We start from the raw sequence: 22,943 nt of genomic DNA, 5'->3' as shown, positions 1-22,943 counted from the left end.
CTGAAGGGGCCTAACATAGAACAGAGACAGTTCTCTTCTGGTTGCAATTCCCTTTAATGATCAGTCAGTAGGAGTAAGTGCCCTAAAACACCACGCTGACAGATGACTGTTTGGTATGGTGACTGTTAGGTCGTGGTAAAATGTCTCCATGCGACAGTCACTTGTAGTTTTGGTAGCGTGTACGGCTGTTTTGTCTATTGCCACTCATGTTTCATCTGATGTTTTGGTCGAGTGATAAGATGCATGGCACATAAGTCAATAAACTGTAATTAGGAACTGCAAAGAAAGAGATGAGAGATGTTATAATCATAACCACATGAAAGCAGCTTTAAACTGGTTTCGACATTCATTCTGTGAATGTCCACACCACATATGGGTCCCTCCATTGAGGTCATTAAGAATTTTTAATGCAGTAAACACGCTAGTGTACCATGATGCTAAGAGATGGATCAAAAGCTTAAAAAATCTCCGTACGGTCAGTATGGAATTCCACGCTGAGAGTCGGGAGGACAGAGGACTTGTTTGGGACTTACCTCTTCTGTCTAGCTAGCTAGCTAGTGAATAATTAGATTATTGATCTAGTAATGATTTGTTGATTGTTAATATTAAAATCCAACTTTGGCTTGATGGCCTTTTGATACTCCTTTCTTATCTCATTTCTGAGTATCAGGGTCATATCACTCACGCTACACTTAATATAACCGAAATGCTGCATTTTCAAGGAGAGAAAGGTGAATTAACCTCCTAGGACCTGGCATCCACATATGTGGACATCACATTTTGGGATGCCTGGACCAATAATTTTTCTCTACAAGGGCCTGATATCCGCTTACGAGGACATTATACTGCCACTGTTCTATCAAAATTTAAAATGAATGTCCTCATATGTGGATCTCATTTTTCTCAGAAACAAAAATTCGGTAAAAAAAAAAATCTAGTAATTCTTTGTTTTTAAATTCATCAGGTCCCAATCAACCCAAATAGCAAAGAAAAATTAAAAATGTATGCCATGAAAGAGTTCTGGTCTTAGGAGGTTAAATATAAAAACTCATTTAGTTGACCCACTAAGGAAGTTCTTTTGGGTCTTATATTCCTTACAGTTGTATTCTCGCTCTCAAGAAAAAACATAAGGACCGACTGCACTGTGAGACTTTGGATTTAAGAATTTCCTGGCTTAGTTTTGTCTGCTGCTTCTTTTCCTGTTATGGAGTTGGGATGTAGCCAGGGGAAATTCAAGTCTTCCATATCCACTTGCACACTTGTAGTTATGAAAAGACACAGACATCTGTACACTCAGCCACACAGATAAATAAATACACACCTGACATTACCATGAAAACAAAGTTTTAAATTACTAACTAAATAAAAATACTTTAATCATTTTGCAGAGTTTGTTTGGTCGATTCTGGTACTCTGATATAGAGACACAGTCCTCTAGAGGAATGCCTGCCACATCCTGATCTACCACAGTCCAACCACCACCAATCAGACTTTCCTACCACAACTCGGAGCACTTCAAACTGTTACGCTGTTGACTGCGCTCAGTGCTGATCCATAAGAATGAAACAGAGCTACAAGGCCCAAAGATTGCTAATACATGACCTTCTAAGAGAGATAAGCTGAGAAAGCCTGCTCTATCTTCACCACACAGTGAGGGCTATAAAGGCTGAGCTCTAGCCTTGTTGTCTCATGTGCTTGAGGGTTCAGCTAAAGCAGCTCTTTGCAGCTCGAATTGTGTCTCTGCACTCCGTTTCGAAGAGATTCTGCCAGACAAGTAATTATGTGGTTAGCCTTGGCAAGTGGTGGGGGATAGCTGATTCTTGGTACAACTGAAGGACAAGAAGCCGAAGGCTCCGCTAGCCAGCTACAGTGATGCACTGTGTGGCAAACCGAAACCAGTCGGGAGCTACACTCCCTCTTTCCGAGAGGAAACTGTTTAAAGAGCCACACAGAGCCTCCTGTGTGCATGTGTGTGTGAATGCGATGCAGCGAGTACTTTTACTTAAGAGTGCAGGGATAGCCTAGGTTCACTGGGTTCAGCCACACTATGAATCTAAAGACTGCTTTGTATGCATGTGTTGGATGTTTGTATGTGTTCAGGGGATTAGATTCAAGAGTTGCAAACTCTAAAAAAGCACAAAGAAAAATCTGTCACTTACTGACCAAATCACTGGCCGCTATCCTCCCTAAGCAGACACAAACATAATTTGGATTAACCCACAGACCTTTGCATTGTTGTTTGGGGCATTTATTGCCCTCCAACCAAATCAAGTCGCTTTTTTGTATAAAATACACTGAAAAACAACAGGTGATGACCCAGTGCTTCCCAGTAATCCCGCATAAAGAAGTACACAAGTGTAAAAAAAACACAGTGAACGGACAGTGATAAGACTGAACAGAGTGCCAAAGAATATCAAAGACCAAAATGTGCAAACATTGCCTTTATCCACTGTATTGTGGAAAGATTTAATGATTCTATTACCATGCAAAACAAATTCTAATAGAAAGTGACAGATCTAGCCTAATGCCTACTAGTACATACGGAAACCATATGGGCTTGTCACCATAGTAAAGACAGCTTCTGCTGCTCTAATCACTCCGACATAGCAGATGCACAGACTGAGGCATTATTGGCAAAATTAAAGCTTCTTCCCCCTTTTTCACATCGTGAAACAGCTGTCCAAAATTTGAGAGTGTAAGCTGGAGAGAAATAAGAGAACAAGGGAGAGTGGGAAAGAGAGAGAGGGAGTGCAATGAGGAAGGGAGCAATGGTCCAAAGTCATACCCCAGAGCGAGTCAGATAAGATACCCCAGAGCTGGGGATTAAGTTTTTGATCCAGATTTTAGTCTGGATTTGGAACTTTTTCCGCAAGCTGGGTCTGTCTGAAAGTCAGGGTTTGCTCAGCGATGTCATGTTGTTTATGTGCGTATTTGTAGGAAACAAAGCGATAGAAGAAAGTGCTTACGGCTCATGGTCGCTTGGTATTCAGAGTACATCGCAGCTGGTGCCAACCACAGTAGAAGCAGTTAGCCAGTCCGGCAGTATCAATTTGTCAACATATCCCAGCAAAAATCCTCTGGGGCCCCTGGGAGCCAAAGCAGGGCATTGGCAAGAGTGCCTGGGGTGACCCAGCAGGCACTAAATACATACAGCTGTACACTGATATGGAAAGCAGCAAAATATGCACATATCATTCACAATGACTACATACTAATTGTGACAAGTGTGTGGCAAATATACATATTTAGCCCCATTTACCGTATTTACTAGCATTACAACAAAAATATACACACAGCTGCAGCGTTATATTAACAGCTGCTATAGGAAAGGGTCAAAGACAGTGCATGGCACGCAGCCTGTGTCCTCTGAATCACGAGTCAGCTGGAGCCTGAGACGACATGCAGAGCATGACATGAACACACACACATAGACACACACAGACACACACGGACATATCAAGACAGGACTAACGCTTTCCCTGACCTCTGATGTTCAACGCTGCATCCACCTACCCACATGCACCCTTAACGTGCGCATACTCAGGGGTATGATAAATTCACAAGCTCTCATCCATTAAACATATTAAGGTGCAGGTTTTCTGTACATGATATATATAGTATGCAGCACACACTGACAAGCCTTACAAGTAACAAACAGTGAGATCTCGGGCATCTCTCTGACGCTTACCACACAGTGCATTTATAATTTACAGGGCATGTACTTTCTCTGGGATTATGTTCTTACTCTTCCTATTGGGCACGGAAAAAGATATAACTGAGGAATGCAGCGACCTATAACATGCTGTCGCTTTATTATGTTGAATCAAACTGCAAAAAGCATTTTGTTCTCACATTTGTTGTGGAAAGCTAACTCAATCTTTGCATTTATGCAAATTACACAAATTAGGGTGGAATAACCTAACTCGGTTTCACCTTTTTGATGACTGCATTGTCATCAGTGTGAATATCGACTTTCACGTAAGTTTGTTTGTGCATATTAAAACTGTTGAGCTTTCATTCTTTCCTGTTTAAATGTGGGATAAACTGCAGCTAAAAGACATAAACCACTGCAGTGCACTGCATCTACCTGTAAGTCACGGCCACACACCTAATGCTGCAACTTTTATTGGGTGAGATGTAAAAGCTACTTCCTTTCACAGTTGGTATTAAGGGTAACATTGGCTATAGAGAGCAAAACTACAACTGCCTTGGTTGTAAGCATACTTTTTAATGTTGTATTGGTGGACATCTAAGAGGATTACCTTACTTTTTGAGCCAGCGATAGGTGGCCACTCCAGAAACTGTAGTTTCTGTAGCACTTCCATTCATTTTTCAGCCCTGGAGGTCCTGTTCAAACTACAGCTTAATTTCAAGGTCCTCTTACCTACATATTCTGCTGCTTTTTGACAATATTAAGCAATCCTTATTAGCAGATGGTGCTTGGTATAATGGAAAATTTGAGCATTAAAATCTCCATGACCTAAATGAGCAGCCTCCATCTGCTGATAAGGAACATGCTAGAGGGGATCATGTGAAGTAGTAGCAGATAAAGTCTCACTTGTTGCTCTCGTCTTAAAATTGTCAGTGTCGAGGCAGCAGGGGGAAAAAAGTGGACTTATCCTAAACTGCTCTAGTGAGTAACTTTGACATCAAAGATCTGACAAAGAGCCATTCTTGCTACATCCTTGCACCAAATCCCAGAAAATGACATAATGCATTTGTGGACATGGACGACCATAAACACCAACAAAACACAAACAAGGATGATCAAAACCAGGATGGCAATTTACAAGGAATAGTTTGACATTTTTGGAAGATCTGTATATGAATTTTCTTGCTCTTGAGTTATAAAAAGAAAAGATTAAGCAGACTGTATACTGGGAGAAACAGATAGCCAGGCTTTATTCACAGGTAACAAAATCCTTCACTCATAAACATGCTATTATCTATTTAGCACATATGACAATTTTGAAATTTTTGGTTAAACAGGATTGTGCAGGAATTATTTCAGTTAAAGCAATGTAATACGCACAGAAGGTCTAGCAGAAAAACGCACAATAATTTAGAGAAGCTAATAATCCTGCTTATTAATCTCCCTCACTGCCACTGGACATAATGCCAGGGAAAATATAGTTCTATGCCTTTGATTGTTCTTTGTACCTTACAGCAACACACTCACATCAGGCAAATAGTTACCAACTCATTATAGTCCTCCTCTATTGCTGTTAAATTGCAGTCATTTGTGTCTTTTAGGCAAATAGACTTGAGTGCTAAGCAAGCAGACATGCCCTGGCTGAATTATAATTGCCTTGACCAAATCTCTTTCTCAGCAGTTAAGAAAATTATATCTGCACAGTCTATATACCTCTGGAGCAAATGTGCACGAGCCTAATATGAATAAACACACCAACTTGGTCACACACTGAAAATCATCCATCCAATGTATACGCCAGGATTGTTGTACTTCCTTTTAAGCCCCACAGAAGCTCTGTCCAGACAAAACCTCTAAAAATAAGAGGTATCATCTATACACCAATTAAACTGAGAATTGTATAAAATTGTTCTTGTAGGCCTAGTTGCCACGGCAATTAAGCAAAGAAACTTGAGGACAAAGAAAAAAAAAGAAGAAAATCTCAGTTAGGCTGGCTATTTGGAGGGGCACGCGAGAGGAAAAAAGAGCAGCATTGTTCTCTGTTTGAGCTCATACACACAAACACTAGCAGAGTGCTGACACCAATAAGCAGTCAATGATTTTCCTAATGGTTCTCCTCTATGGAAAGCCAATTCTCCTGAGGATGCTTAAAGCACTGAAAGCCATGTGTAAACTCTACTCCTGCTCAAACACACATATAAACACAAACACACGCGAGTCTAAAACCTGCCTTGGCAAATTCTCGACTTCCCTTTAACTTCTCTTTTTCTCCTTTACAACAAAGTGCATGTGTATGGATTAACCTTTCCTCTCCCTTTCTTTTGATATGCAGGCATACCCAGTCTTTCACCTTTAGCAAACTCCCTGTAACGGCCATTGCAGGAAACACCGAGGCCGTTATACATACAGTATAACTCATACACGTGAGCTCGGGTCTTGAGAGTGAAAAACATGCAACATTCGAGCTAATTGTTAAGTGCTATTGTGAAAAAATGACCAAGCTTCCCTCCTTACTGAAATAGAATCATGAATGCTTTGTGTAGTATGTAGCCAAAAATGTGTTTGATATTACGCTCGCACAATCACACTTCCTAATTAACTTCTCTTCCTTTGCCCCCTGCTTCCTGCTCACACATATACATGCTTTTTTTTGTACAGTGTAATTTCTCTATACCTCAGAGGCCCTGTATCCAATGAAGTGGAACAGAAACTGGAAGTATAGCTGGAGACAGATGAGAAGGGTGAGTAGTGGAGAGCACAAAGTGAGGGAAAGTAAAAGCGAGAGGAAATGGGAATAAAATAAGTGGAACGAGAGCAATCGACAAGAAAGAGAATCTAGTGAAAGAGCAGGTCAACTCAGGCGGTGGCAGTGTGGAAGCGTCTACGGAGCGTTGCTGATGTGATGGCATGATGATGATGGTGTTGATGATTCACCGCTGGTAGGAAATCAGAGAGAAGAACGTATTATTATCACGCAGCTCAATTACACCGCAATTTCTCCCCGGCAGCGACAGCCTCTGCAGGGCTCCTCATTGAAGCTGATTTGGGAGGCCTGCGGCGTCTGGAGGACCAGAGAACGACTAAGCAGTGCGGTAAGACATCCCCACTTGAGAAGGGAGAAGAAGAGGAGGCAGGAGAGGACGACCGGGGAGTGAAAGAGTGGTATGAAGAGACTGAGTGAGTATTTAAGGAGAATGGTAAAAATATGGAAGCGTCTGCGTCGAAACCTCATGAGCTCTGCACTTAAAGTGTTCGGCAGAGTGGAAGCAGGCAGGAAGGACAGACAGGATCTAAATGCGCTGCTGATGGAGAAAACACCTGTTCAGTAATGGGTACCAGCTCTCCGGCTGTTCCCGGTGCTTTAATATGAATACTGAAGAGCAGCTATTCAGGTGGTGCTTTATAATTTTATTTACTCCCAAAGTGTGTGTATGTTATGCATGAGCCAAGGGAGAAAGCAGAATGATGAAAACCTTTGTGTCCATGCAGTAGGGGTGTGTACGTCTGTGAGAGGCAGATTGCATGTGTGAGTGTTTTTTGTGATTCAGGACAGAGACCATTTTAATGATTTTATGCATTCTGCTGTTGCGTGCCTTTAGCACAGAAGGGACACTGAAGAGTGTGTGGGAGTGTGTATGCACATGTAGGCATTTTATGTAGGTGTTTGCATCTACCGGTGCATCCCTGCTGTCTCTGGTGTACCTGAGAATTTCCTGTACAGTGGCAGCAAGGGCAGCTTCAGCTGAACTGTTACCGTTGACTTCATGGTGAGGGATTACTTAATATGACCTTGGCAATAAACTTACACCCAAACTCTCCCGCATAAACTGTGCTGTCATGATCACGATTATGATTTGTTCTTTCAAACACTGCCACATTTTATGATTTTATCACAGGAGATAACCGCCTTATGTTGGTGTAATCTGACCACATTAATTTTAATCTAACATATCCTTAATGTATCTTTAATGCTGCTCTTATAAATATTTATATGTAAGAGATTAATTAAAGCACTCTGTGCAATCTAAATAATGTTCAGAATATTGTTGAATTAATACAACTAGGGCTTCAACCAAACATTTGACTATCCAGCAACTCCTCTGTGGATTTTAATTTTAAGTTTTAGTATTACTTGTTCTTGTTCTTAATTACTACAGACTTTCATATCTAGATTTAACTCCTTTTCAAATGCCTTTAACTGTTTTTTAATCCCTCGGCTTTGTAATGACTGTTCTCCAATTTGTGACTAAACGTGACTCAGTTACCCCCATCGCACCATATTTTACTATTTTTCAACTATTTTTTTTCTTGACTGCTTGAGACAGTCAACTTGATTTCCAAACACAGCAGGTTTTCAGGTTTCAGCTCTGTTGAATGTATGACTCTACCTGCAACCTGCCAATGCGGTCAATGCAGTTAAACAGGAAATGGTATTTACCTTGGGAGCTGTTGGAGACCAAACCCAAGCTTAAACTGGGATACTCATGAGGAGAGAAAAAATTAACACAAATAATAGTCCTATTTTGGATTTTGCTATGTTTATGATATCGTGTTGATTTTGTAGTTCTCTTCCTTCATGTTTCTTAGTGTTTAACCCTTCTGGCCTTTCCAGTTTTCTGTGTCTTCCTGCTTCAAAGTGTGCTGTTTGTTACTGTGTTTGGCATTTCCTGTTTTATTTTGTTAATCATAATACTTCCTGTCTTTGTCTCATTCATTTCTCTAATTCCCTAATTGTGTCCTAATTACTCTGGCTTGCTTAGCTTTCTGTTTCTTATCCTGTCATTTGTGCCTTTGTTTGTCAAGCATTCAAGAGCAAAAAAAATTTTAAAGCAAGAGAAAAAAATTAAAAAAAGACTGATTTGGGGTAGGAAGCACAGGGGTGTGGTGCACTATTACCTCATAGCGAGAAGTCCTCAGTTTCCATCCATTTTGTGTGGAGTTTGTATGTTCTCCCAGTGTCTGCGTGGATTCTTTGTGGGTGCTTGTGCTTTCTCCCACAGTCCAAAGACATGCAGGGGGTTAGATTAATTGGTAATTCTAAATTGAATGAAGGTCTGAAGGGTTTTCTGTCTCTATTTGTGTCTTATCTGTCTCTGTCTCTGCCACCTTTGGCCCTACAACAGTTGGTATAGACTCCAGCTCCCCCACAGCTCCCCCACAAGTGGAAGAATACATGAATGGATACATATTATACTGATACTTATAGGTGAATTTAAATCATACTTTTGCATTATTTTCTTTAATATTGTTGTTCTTTAATATTCACCTGCTTGCATTTTTATTATTTTAAGTAAAGAAAAAAATGGTTTTGAAGGAAAGCTCCTTTACCTTTCCTTCAAAACCAGGTAGGTGACTGCCCCATTGCATGCATGGAGCTTGCATGCTAGAATTTTATCCATGGTTAATGCAAAGAAATATCCTAATGGAACAACTTATCAGTCAGAGTGAAGAAGTAAACCAGTGGAGTCACACCAAGTCAGTTGTGTTGAAACATCAAGCTGAGATTATTCTTTCAAACATCTTCCTCAGTCTAATCCCAAATCAGAGCTCTTATTATATATTTACGGTTGATAAAACCTGCTGATCACTGTCTTGGCACCAGATTTCCACTAAATCTAAAATTTTACCAACAGAGAGAAAAATTACAGACTTGAACCCTGCAGGAGTGGAGACCATTTGGGCTCAGGTTAGTTTCCAGAAACGGTCTCCAACCATAGAAGTCTATGCCAGTGGGACTCAAGCTACACTAACAAGCCTTCAAACCAAACCGGGTTCCCCAGAGGATTACGCTGGGATTTGAGTCGACATCGGATTTGTAGAAGGGATGAGACGTTTATCTTTTCTTTTTTCCATCCAACATTTCTTCTTCCAGCTTTCTTCTGTCTTACATATCTGTCTTTCTTTCTCTGCATGTCTCTATCTCTCTTTTCTTTCCCCTCTGACTTTCTCTCTTAATCACGCAGACAAGTCTTCTGGGCTGTTGGCATTCAGCTCCAGTTGTGAGAAGAAGAAAAAAAGAGGAGGAGGAAGAGGAATAAAAGCACTGCTGTCAGTTCGTCTTCTCTTGCTCTACGGGACTGGAAGGACAAAAGCTTTCCCTGACAGACCGGATAGCCCTATCTCTACCCAGCCATCATGTCTTTACCCTGTGTCTTCACCACACCGCCATGTGCTCTTTTCTCTTTCTGTCATCCTCCCTCCCTCTGTCTTACTACAATAACACAATACATGGAGATTAGTGTATGGCATGTTGAGGAGGAAATAGCAAGGCGCTGGCTCATTGTCAGTGTCATTAGTACGTGTGGGCGTGATTACATGTTAATGTATTTGCATTTTGCATGTGGACCAGTGTGTTGCATGTTGCTGCAACGATTTAAGGGAAGTGGACAGTCTGTCATGTGCTTCCTCATTGACAAGACTGCCATCTTAAGTAAGATGTGACCATTATGGTTAAAAGAGGAACAATCTCTATACTGTTTAATGAGCCACAGCAAAAGCTCATTCATGGTGAATGCTGCAGGGTATCCAACAGAGATGCTACATATGCAGTGTGCAATGTCATCAAGGCCAAAACATCAGCAAGAAAAGAGACGTGAGTGCCAGTACAGAAAATCTGACCTGCAGTTTCTCATCATGTAAAATCTCCCTACTTGACAGCCTACACCAGGAGGAAAGCAAATCACTTACTGTATGTTCCTTTAGAAAAAAGATAAAGATTACTTGAGTTTGAAATTTAGCAGAAACCAGCTGCAGAGTTGCAGAAATGAGTTGTTAAATCAATCAAAAACTGAACTCAAACAGTTTGTGTGCACCGGTGGCAGAGATGATTTTTATATATAAAAAAAAAAATAGTGGGTGATAATTTCTCACAGCGTTTAGTCTTTTAATGGCCAATTTTCTTCAAACTAAATGTAAAATAGGCTTTTAAACATCAAATCAGAAAGACTAAGATAGTGCTTATGACCTCAGTATGTCATCATCGAGTTTATTTTCTCAGACAGCATTGCTTCAGAGATGCTCACACCTGTTTTTATTAATCAGCAAATTGCCAATCAACCACGATCGTGTAAAAAAATTGGCAGAATATTTCTCAGTTACATCTAAGACTCTCACGAGACTTTGTAATTTATTAAGCGTTAATAAATAAAAATCAACAGGACTCCGCTTGAGTTTTGATAATCTCTGATTACTGTGCACGGCAATATGTATTACTTTTTTTTTTTTAACTGAGCTTCAAACATCTAGCTTTGTCAGACTGATATTTCTTATAAGAAAACGAGTTATATAAAAAGTTTCGAGGACTTTAAATTCAGTTTTCTCAAAACAAAAGTTTTTCTAAGCAGTGCTTTTGTTCAGTGTTTTTTTAAAAACATTTTTACATATATAATCTGAGTTTTTCAGTGGGTGGCATTCATCTCTTTACTGTTTACACAAAAAATAAACGATCTTTTTAAAGGGATAACCCTGAAACTCAAAAACAGCAAGATTTTTTAAAACAAAAACTGGCATAATAATCCCTCCATATGGCGAGGTTCTAGTCCAAACCAGTGTTTGTGCGTGTATGTGTGCATTTATATTCAGCCTTTAAACTCTGTGCTAAATATCAACATGGATACCCGACTTTAGATAAATCTAATTTCACCCCCCCCCCCAAAGTTCATCTCGCTGTCTCTCTGTCTCTCCCTCCCTCAAGGCTGTCTGCTAAGCCTCTTACCTGTGGGATTATTGGCAACGCTACGTATTATATAGCTTTATTCATCTGGATGATGCGTTATTAATGTGTTGGGGAATGAAACCATCTGTAACGACAGGCAACGGATGATGGGAGGATGAAGGGCAGGGTGGGTGACGGAGGGGTGGGGTGGGGTATGGAGAGTTGGCTGGTCTGAAGTTGTGGTGTGTAGTGATTTCTGTGTATGCAAATGTCGGGTTGACGCAGAACTGTAATGAGTGATAATAGTGAGCTTTGTTTGAGTTGACGTGGCGGAAGCACGATGAACAGTAGTTATGAGCTTTGATTGTGCGGTTTTACAGATGAGGCAAACAAAGGCATCAAGCAGAGCACATCACACACAGAAACACATCCATATACAGAGTCTAATGTGTTGGCACATTACTCTGAGAGTGCACTGAGAGACACCAAAGCTGATTTTCTTTCAACTTTATCCCTTTCAAATTTATGGGAAAACCTGCATAAATGAGTGAACAAACATAACCAACACAATGGCATCCACACAGGACACAAAGACTCACAAAGCACTTTAAGACTGGAGAAAGCTTTTGTAGTTCAAATAGCTTTTGGAGGAAGTTCACACTTTTTGTGTGTGCACTGCAGGAAAAAGGAACTATCAGCAAAAGAAGAACCTGATGGAGTGTACAGTAATACGTATGGATTTAAGTGCGCTTGACCTGATGCAACATAAACAACTCCCATATTTTTTTTAAAAAATGTAAAAGTTAGCTGAGGTACTATAAAAACACTTGGGAAGCAGTTGTGTAAACAACAGATAGCTGGGTAGCACATGTAGAAATGGACTGACAGTAAATCCAGTTTATATTTAGCTTTCATGCAGCTGAGAAAAATACATGAGCTTGAATTGTTATAGTACAAAATTAAGTAAAAAAAAAAACTTGATTATAAGGTTCACAGAAATAATATATACAGGAATAATTAAAAAATAAAAAGTGAATAAAATAAATAAATAAGAGGCAGGTTGTCCATAGTTTTGGACTTTCTAGGGCAAAAGCCAGGTCCCCTTTGTCACTGTGTCCTTCATGTCATTGCTGTGGTTGTAGTTATTACTATGCCACCCATTGGCTAACTAACTAATAAGTTGCAGATGCAAATGCAATATGAAAAAAAATATCAATGACAGGTATATAGTTCTCAGAGGTTTACCGCAGTTGGTGTTAACCCTCATGGACTCCCCAAAATTCAGCCCGATTTTGGAGTGACACGTTTGACAGTTTTTTGGTAAACGGGAGAATAACATTTAGATTCTCATTCCTGTTGTCCAACAAAACAGAGCCATTAAGGAAAAAGCTGCAAAGCTTGTCTGATAAGCATCTGCCTTGTCATTACAGATGTTAATCTCATCAGTTCGATTTTTCATTAATTGTTGATTGAATAAAATGTCAGCGTCGTCATCTTGCATGGAGATCGACCATCATCTCCAACCAACAGAACAAAAGAAACACATCATTCTTACACTTATATTTGAGAAAATGAAAATAGATAAAAGAAATGCAGTTGCATAAATCTGTTGATCTATTAAACAATTATCAAAATTATTGCTGCTGATTCAGGGTTTTTTTTGTAAACTATAGTAGAAACCTACCGGACAGTGAGTAAAAAACTCTCAACAGCTGTTTGTGTTTAATTTCATGATGCTGTTATCCCTTTGAACTGTTAAATAATTAATTAATGGAACACGCTTGATGCTCATCTCCTAAGCAAGAGTCAAGATGACTGACAGGACTGTGTGAGTCATTCTTCTCTGTGTTCTGCTCCTGATAAGTATAATGTTTCTCATGCTGTGACACCTGTTGAATAGTTAAATGGCTGTTCCTCCTTTGCACAATGTTAGTGGAGAAGATGAAGACAAGGGAGCGAATGCTGCCTCAGTTGCAAACACTGAAAAAGCTTCCAATACATGCAGAATGTGTGCTAGGAAGAGTGTTAAACAGGGAAATGTCTGTGCTGTGGATTCTATGAAACTTTCAGTCTCCATGCTACAGAGCACATAATCAAAGTTTTAGGATGCCACACTGACACTGACATTTTTGCATTTTAGTAGGCTCAGCTTAGTGAAATAACATGACAGGGTTTTAAGAGTATTGCATTATGATAATGATAAAATGTTTTTTCCGTTGCTGGAAGAAGCACCGGTGTCACGTATACAAATTACACTTCAACATCAAAGTGTCTTGGGTTTTCGATGTGTCTCTTTCAAGTCTGAGGTGCACACTTCCTCCCTTAGATCTGAATATGTTCCCACCTCTCTCTGTGACTAAAGGCACTTAAAAAAAGAAACTCCCTGTGTGTAAAAGCACAACCACAGTTGGATGCACTGACGGGCAGGCTGCGCTTTACTTTTGCCTCATTACAGGTTTAACAAAATAACACTTTATTGATATAATGATTGAGACGTTTGAATTTTTAAATCACACAGTGCATCTTCATGGTGTCTATGGACTGTAATTATGTACGTTCAAAGGTCTGTTTAAAACAGAATAGCTCGCACTCTACAACGATTTACTTTAGGGGAGTGCCAATTTAACTGCCAATTACCACTGTGAAAATGGCTTTGACAGGATACAAAACCCAGCACTGACAGTGAGTGTGTGCATGAAGTAGCGCTGGGGCAAGTGATACCGCCAAGAAGGCAACGTGAGAAAGCACTGAATTTAAAAATGGAAGAAGGTGAACAAGCAGCTTTTTGTTCTCCACAAAGTGAACAAAAGACTTCCAGGGAAGGACAAATGAATATTTCGGCCCTAAAATCATCGTCACGCCATAAAATAGCACACTTTTGTATTACTTCACAGTAATTTACAGTGCATGCTCGAAGTGTCACAGTCAAAAATCAAGTTTGCATGAATGACAACTAACATGTGAATGAATGTAAGCACAGCACACAGCCTAATCTTTAACTACCTCTGCAGACTTGCCAGTTCTTTACTGCTTCACTTGGGGGGAATTTAAGCCAACATTACTGTCAGTTAGGTGAGCGGCTGTATCTTAATCTATCATTTGCTTCACCGTGGTGTAAATCTGAGCTGCTCTTTCATGTTACACTTTTTAAAAAGCTTTGTATCTTTATTTTTCAGTGTTTGCTAGCAAAAGGAGGCACAAGAAGCACAAGCAGTGGACATTTCTTGGAAAAAAAAACGAACATTTACTCATAAATATAGACAACACTGGCACAAATGCAATAATTTATCCGGTCTGCTCTTTAAACTACAGCACTACATGTATATGTACATTCAAAAAGGGAAGTTTGAAAACAAAAAAATGACGCACACTCTGTGTGTAGCTATAAATTTCTAAGCGCATGTGGGTGTTTGTGGGGAACTGTTTCCCTGCATGCACACAACATTTTGGGTGTTTGTTGAGCGTGCTGGTGTGTATGTGTGTCAGTGTGAGTCAGCACTGTGATCACGGACACAGTGTGATGAATCACATTTTGGTTGTGGTGGTGGTAGTTGGAGGATAGATGGTAGCAACAATGGATTTTAACAAAGCTCCTAAATATGACAAATCTAAGGTGTACATGTGAGGCGGTGTGCATGATGGCAAGATGAACGTTGGTCCCAGCATGACTAGAGAAAAAATGTTTCCATTTTAAACTTGATGATGTTAATTCTCACACTCCTTAAATCCATTTTTAATGACAATAAAATATTTATATCCAAGCAAAGTGTGGCCAAGGATGTGAACACCTAGAGATAGAGCTCACAGGACAGCAATCGGAAGCTTCCTCCCACAATTTTCTTCCCTAATTTGAGAGCAAAACTTGTGTTTTGCTCCGACTCAGAACTAACAAGGCCTTGTCAATCACAAACAATTCGATTAACATATCTGCTGTTATTTACTTCTTTGAAGAAATTGGATATACAGCAAAGCCAAATGCGTCTCTGTGAGAAAAGCTGTATTGAACATCTTTATAATACAATAAAATTTATAATAATTTGAGGTTAAGCACATCATATATCATCACCATACTGTGGAAACATGTTGAAAAAACAGTAAAAAGACATCTCCAGATGGTTTGTAATGCCATATTTGCTATTGGAAACCATTAGGAAAACTCAGCACAATGGAAAAAATGTACATCAGTGGTAATGTTACGTGTATTACCATGACTAATGGGAAAACTCTTTACAACATGTGTGAGCTGGACACCCGCTGGGCACATGGGGATCATGATAGTATATGACTAGTACAGCAGATGGAAAGAAACCGCTGACGACCAGATGTGAAGCCAGACTCTTTTCAGAGCTTTACTCAGTCTGCTGCTGAAGGTAGATTGGTTTAATTCTGGCACATTAACAGTTTTTCACATCTATCACCAGCACCGCCTTAATAAGCACCTATTAATAATAATCATGATACTAATTCTTGTAATAAACCGATGTCAGGCAAAACAAGACAGACTAATTAATACGTGCAGAACTTTTTGGTCATGAATCTTTAACAGGTAGCCACAGCGTGCGTGAAAAGACAAATTCAGAGCTGACATAATATCACTCATGTGATTAAATCCAGTTATTTGTGAAGGAAAGCCGTGGTGTCTGTTGGACTAGAAAAGAAAATGTCTACACTCTCGAGCAGAATTTCCCTGAAGAGACACGACAGGAAACAACCACTAATGACAACTGTAGCTCCTGCCTGCTGGGATGACACATCCAAAGCTATGCATAATGTTTCCATCCAACACAAGTTATCACATAGAAATTCTTCTATTGTCATACTGTAGCTTGTGGCTCATTCTATTCTGGATCAAAGTGCTGCTATCCCCTCTCTCTGATGTGGTGACTCATATAGCATCAGTTAGCAGGCGCTTATGCATCAGCCTTAGGCTGGACAACTCTGCCATGCCAAGCCACATACACAAAAACACACACACAAACCAGCCACAAGGCGAAAAAAAAATGCAGCGATTAACCAGTGTATGTGGCCGAGAGCACCAGTTGAATTTATGAATCCGGGGGGGCCACCAAAGTGGAGAGAGCAAGCAGAAATCCGACAGGCATGAAGCAAGTGCGCTCATAGGCTGTACTGACTGGATACAGGCTGACTGTATGTGCTTTAACAGTCATATACATCTGGCAGATTGTTTTTAAAGCAGCGAGAAAAAAAAAGGTCTTGACACCCAACTGTTACTCTTATGTCATACATGTACAACACATTAATATAGATATAAAACCATAAAGCGTTAGAAGATAAACTCACTAAGAAGGACCACTGTCTACACAGGAGTAATGCAGGGATATTTCATTAGAGGATTCTCTGTCAAAAAATAGAATACTGACTCAAATATAACCTTGCTTTGGCGTGACTTTGCATTGCGGAGATGCCGGCAGGTGGAACTCAGTGTCCCACCGCATGAAGCGAGTGAATCACTAGAAAATCTGCGGAGGAGACAGATGATACAGTGCACGGCTCTGAGAGACTGGCTGTCGCACAGTGTATCAAACTACATCGAAGCCTGTTATCTACTGGTTGCATGGTGGCTGAGGAGTGGGCTACACATGAATGACTGGCAGCTTTATGAAGGGAAACTGCTGCACACTTGCCAGGAACAACGGTGTCCAACTTTTTCAGGGCAACCTAACTGCTTGACAACAACCCCAGTCAGAAGCTCGGTTTTTGAGAATGTAATCTGATACATCAGGCTGTGAAAATTAATCAAACGATGTGTGGAAGGACTGTGTAAAAAAAAAAAAAAAAGAGGAACCGTTCGGTGTGTTAGCCTCTGGCAAAAAATGTCATTTTGTGGAACCTACAAATAAATATTTGGATTTGTAGAAGCCAGTTTTTTTTTAAAGATTTTCAAAGACTCAAACGTGAAATTAGATTCTCTAAATGATTGTAAATGGGTACAGTCCCACAGGCAATAACTTAACTTGATTTAGTATTATTGATTTATTCATATTGTTTTCAAGATGTTCATTATGCTGGTCTGGGAGTTTGTTTCGTCTCCACGTCTGTCTTGTGCTTCGTGATTCACGCTGCCACTACGAATAAAACTGTTCCTGTTTTCACAAACAGGCTCTCTGTACACTCCAAAACTACTTTGCAAATTAGGTTATGTTTCAATTTGGCCTGCTGAGACAGTGCTGCTGAGCCATGCAGCAACTGTAGTTGACTTGAAATACCAAACAGACCATGACAGGTATCGGCTACAACCTCAGCCATTGACTCTGCTATTAAAACACCTCCACAGCCAGAATTTAGAGAAGGATTTACCCCTCTGTGCTATTATTCCACACTGGAGAGAGCAGCGTGTGTGCGGGCTGACTCCAGATTTCATGCTCAGCTTTGGCATTTCAAACTGAAGTCTGGGCATGAGTGCGTTCATTTAAACGGACGTTCAAACGGTGCAGTGTGGCTCCAGACCAAAGCGAGCATCCAGCCGAGGATGCCAGTCTCCCAGCACTGGTAGAGTAAAAAAAAAAAGGGCTTTGCTTTGCATCTGACATCCTATCGTTTCCTTGCGAGACAGCCTTTGCTCTACTGACAACAATTCAAACACTCATTTGGGCCCTGCCGTGTGCGTGGAGATGTTTGACCTGCCTGCCAACCCCATTCATCCCCGGCGAGACAGTCTTTTTTTCGCGGGGGATACGATATGAATACATCGGCAGCGCCTCTGTCTTACCGGCTGCTGTGTGTGGCGAGACCCCCCTCTCCCAGGCGGAGGGAGATGCTGCCGCTGCTTGTCCCCGTGCTGGAAATAGTGGCTGCCAGCGGCTTTGTTGCCCGCGACCCGGTCCCTCTTCTCCCGCACGTTTGACCCTCCGTTTTCTCTTTCTTCCCCGGAGTCGAGGGTGCTGAAGTTCCACACAATCAGCGTCTGTACCAGCAGCACCGTGAGGGCAGCTATGAGCGCGGACCGCGACCGTCGGGCCAGCCTGCGAGCACACAAGCCGCCGACCATCTTCGCACCGGGCTGCACGGAGCTGGAGGACCGTCTGTGGCTCTGCGCAGCGCGACGGGAGGAAAGAGTGGAAGTAGAGGGAGGACGAGGAGGAGGAGGAGGTGGCGGTCGTGGTGGAGAAGGAGGGAGGGAGTCTCGGTTTTACGTTGGCTGAGGCGAGGAGAAGCGTCGAGAAGGAGACACAGGGCCACCGTGTGGTGAAACTCGGTGAGCTTTCCAGCAGCAGAGGATGCTCCCGGCATCTGTACGGCTGTCTCTGCTGTCTCCGTGAGAGGAACTGAAGTCTCATTTTTCATCTTTTAAAGGAATTCAGGTAATGACTACCTGCAAATGTTTGAAATGGCTGATGTCATTATCATTAGAAGGCAGAAAACAGCCGTATTAGTAAGCCTTAAAGGGGTTCTTGTCAGACACTGGCAGCTTTTATCTAATGCACCCCAGTGGAATTTCTTTAGGGCCTTTCTGAGTTTTAGAAAGATTATCTAGTTGCACTACATTTGCTGCAGCCCAGCTGGGATCCAATAGGAAAATTACATTTGTCCTCCCCGATGTGCTACAGCTGAATAATGAAGCTGGTGATTTGCCCCCAGTCCAAAATGAAAGATAATTTTCATTATGGTGGTCATCTGGTCAACTGTCCTTTTAACCAATAGACCCACCTGCTGTTCACACTAATCTTTCACCCAGTAAGATCTGGAAGAGTGCTGGAGATGGTAGCTGCCCCCAGAAGAAAATGTACGAATTTGTGACGATATTAGAAATTCATGTAGTCTAGCACAGATTTATGCTTTTAGTACTGGCTGTGTGATTATGTCCACACAGCCACTTTTTTTTTTTTTGTTTGTTTTTTTATTGTTACTGTGTGGAAGAGAAGTGCTCATTGACTGGTTACTGTAGCACACCTTCTGCCATGGATTTAATGAGCCTCTCGCTCTCTCTAATGTTCTTCCTTCATACCAGCCACATAATTAAGATTTCAGAATAGACTGAGAATAAGATTCACCATCTTACCATGGCTTTTCTAACCCTTTGATAGATTCAACGTGAAACTATTTTCCCATCCTTCAATTCATTGGTAGTTTCTTTTATTTTGACTTGTACAGTATTTCTGAGGAAGCCTCTCTTTGGCCTCTCTCCCTGTCTTGCACTTTCTTTCTCTCTTCTAAAACGCTCCATGGTTCCTAGGGTTTTTTTTTTATAAATGACAGAAAGAAAGTAATAATATCTCCTCCAACAGGCCTTTTTATACACAGCAGGCATTTTGACTTGCCATTGTAGGAAAAGCGTAGGTGTTACTAAAAACATTAAAAATGGCTCAGATCTATTCAAGTGTTCCAGTAAGTCACAACAGTGACCCAGCATGAAGAATACCAGGAGCCTGGAACTGAGGAAGCTGAATAGAATTCAGTCATCAATAATTTTATTCTTTTACAGCTGTGCTTTCCCTGCTGTGACATGCCAAAATGACTTATGTGAAAAATGCCTGTGTTTGGAGAGTGGAGCTGTCCTAACAATCAGCAGGTGGCGAATATTCATGCAAATGGCACCGGTTTATGATTATTATTATCTTAAATTTACATGCAGCTTATTGCATTTAACATCTCACTCATGAGAAAAAAACAGAAACCACTAGAGACAACCAAACTGAAAGTGAAAGCACTCAAAGCGTTTAAAACAGCAAAATTAGCAAACATTTTAAACATTTCTTTTTGTTTTTTTGTTATTGGATCAGATTTGACTGATTATTATTTTTTTACATATTGTTTTTTAAAATGTCCACATAACCATTAAATTATAAGTCAATTTTTAGACAATGCTGCTACATAACTACACAAAAAGTTTCTATTATTGTTCCAGAATGGCTTCAGAATTAGGAGAATTTAAATACATTTCAAAACAACTAGAAGTGACATTGAAATGCTCAAATGATTAGCATTTTCACACAGAAGGACATAACTTTAATGGCTTTATAGTTTAGCTTTATCCCTCTGGCTCTCTTCCACAGCATGTCTTTTATCCTGTCTTCCTTCTCTCTCCCCATCCGGTCGCAGCAGATGGCCCCGCCCCTCCCTGAGCCTGGTTCTGTCGGAGGTTTCTTCCTGTTAAAAGGGAGTTTTTCCTTCCCACTGTCGCCAAAGTGCTTGCTCATAGGGGGTCATATGATTGTTGGGTTTTTCTCTGTATGTATCATTGTAGGGTCTACCTTACAATATAAAGCGCCTTGAGCCGACTGTTGTTGTGATTTGGCGCTGGTTAAATAAAACTGAATTGAATTGAATTGAATTAACATGCGATACAGCTAGTCAGGTAAGGTATTATGACGGGTTAATATGAAGAAAGGAAATCTTGCCATTTGAGTTCCAGTGACAACGCCACAGCGTCACTGATTCTCTAGCAACTGTGTTTAGGTTTATTTCACTCCAGTGACACACATATTCAATAATTTCATAGCCTAATTTCAAAAAGTTCTCCTCAGACTGGTGACTCATCTTGGATAGGTCACTTAATCACTCACATAAAACCATTTCTTAACGCATACGTACACCTTAGAAATGAATCCATGAAAAAATCCAAAGCTCTGTAATGCTGACGAGTAACCAGAAGCCTGCATCAAACTCTGCACCTACTGTTACTAATTACCATTTACATTCAGACTAAGAAAAAAGAAAGAGAATCTGGCACTGATGATGTCATTCACACTTAAAAGGAGATTCGCTCGCTGAGAGTTTGTGTAGGAAGCTTCACAAATAACTCTCATGTCCCACTCTGAGGAGCGAATATTTTTATACCAATCAAACTTTCAGTTGAACTCTTCGGAGTGATTCAGAGATGGGTGTTAAATACGCTTCCTGAGCTCTACTGGCATGGAAACACTCTGAGTAACAGAGATAGAAAGCTTCTCTTGTAGATACACAGCCCGATACTTCACCTACACCTACACCTGCAGTTTGGTTATGCGCCGTTTCTACAGTAGGATTACATTCACGCTACCAGGGTTAAGACCTGGTCCTGTTATAGAATAAATGCAATATATCACTAAAAGCAGTCACAAACCTTGACCTATGAGTCAATAAAATCAAAAAATAACAAAAGTAGGGCTGAGTACTGTGTAACAGGGTGCAAAAACTTAAAGCCGAATCCAAACTAATCTTGAAATCAAGTTCATTGAGTGTTGAATTTCAGCAGTGGCCTACCCACTGGGCTCAGTGGGCTCAGTAGGAAGTGCTACCACGCTCAGTAAATGTGCTCAGTCAATCAGCCAATCACAGGGAGATGAATGTATCAGGGCTTCATTACACCATCCAACATGGATTACAGCACACCTATGGGCGGCCACTCACTATAACACATCCAAACTGTTTTAGATTTTACATTTTCTGTTGGTTCTTTTGGTTCAAACCCATATATGCAAATTCTGATACGTCCTAGTTTAATTGACACACAGCCATTGAATTTCCTTTGTTTACATGAACAGACCTTTCATTAAATTCTCCTTTAGAAGTTATTAGACATATGGTCTATATATATAATATATGCATATTTCTTTTTTTTTTTTTTTGCATATTTATTTTACATTAGAACATTTATGTGCACTTCCTGCCTGCATTACAATAAATTCCTTGCTGTGCCCTTAAATCATTTAGGGGATGAGAATAGTTTTAACATGTTATATATGTAAAGATATTATGTAACATTTTTGACTCTCAGATTATTTCATTAAATCCACCGAAGACTGTAATTTACTTGGGTGACTGTATACTGGCCCCAGCATTGCAAACTGACCATGAGATGAAACTGCAGTCCATCCACCAGTGGTGACTCAGAATACAAGGCTCTCTCTGTTGGTTAGTTTACTGTAGAGAGAAGAAGAGGACAATCCCTTCAATTTTCCACTAGATGTTTAGCCTTGAGTTTCCCTGTGGCTGTGATACACATGTATTTAAGAGAAGAGTTCTGAAAAATTCACATTTCCCAGTCAGATGTTTTATGAACTGACTAATTTTGACCGTTAAGGGAGAGTGAAAAAAAAACTAGAGAACACTGTTAAGCCTAAAAGTTATATCTAACATTAGCAAACATTTACACATATAGAATACATAGACTTATTTCTATACTTTTTTCCCCCACTCTAATAAAAAGAAAATCTAGCATATTTGGGGGCTACTTTCAGGTACTTGCCACAAGGGCTGACCACAAAAGGTCTGCATGTTCGAATTGGCAGAGTTTCTACTAGATCCTCTTCCAAAATATTCCTAAGGGCAGATTTTTGTCTCTGGCTGGAATTGAACCAACAACCTTAAATGCCCTAACAACTACACCACGGGAGGCATCCCTCTAATTTCCATTTATTTTAGCCATGGTGCGGTTAAATGCTTGACTGTGGTTATTAGCAAGTCACTAACTTTGTCTTGGTTTTTGCTTGCAAAGCAACACCTTTTACATAGCATACAGCTGTTTGATCCACTCATACACTGATTATTAAACTTATATTTGATTAGACACATCACAAGAGAACGAGTGATGAGGAAAGTAAAACCCTCACAGTGTTGTGGCTTACAACTGCGACATCGTGATCAACAATTACTATTGATCCAACATACTGATCCTGTTGATGTTAAAGCTCAAGC

General features: G+C 40.4%; 1 protein-coding gene across 1 annotated transcript in view; it reads right to left on the bottom strand.

Moving 5' to 3' along the window:
* LOC134629461 (xylosyltransferase 1-like) overlaps positions 1 to 18,389 on the bottom strand; it is a 78,435-nt gene extending 60,046 nt beyond the window's left edge. Inside the window, exon 1 of the mRNA XM_063476797.1 lies at positions 18,037 to 18,389. Within this exon, the coding sequence (XP_063332867.1) occupies positions 18,037 to 18,315 (279 nt within the window). The 5' untranslated portion in view covers positions 18,316 to 18,389. The remainder of the gene's footprint in view (positions 1 to 18,036) is intronic.
* Between the last annotated feature and the right edge of the window lie 4,554 nt (positions 18,390 to 22,943).

The sequence above is a fragment of the Pelmatolapia mariae genome, linkage group LG6 (assembly GCF_036321145.2).
Source record: "Pelmatolapia mariae isolate MD_Pm_ZW linkage group LG6, Pm_UMD_F_2, whole genome shotgun sequence".
NCBI classification, from domain to species: Eukaryota; Metazoa; Chordata; class Actinopteri; order Cichliformes; family Cichlidae; genus Pelmatolapia; species Pelmatolapia mariae.
Note: the sequence above shows the minus strand (reverse complement) of the source record. Positions and strands in the feature narration are given on the sequence as shown.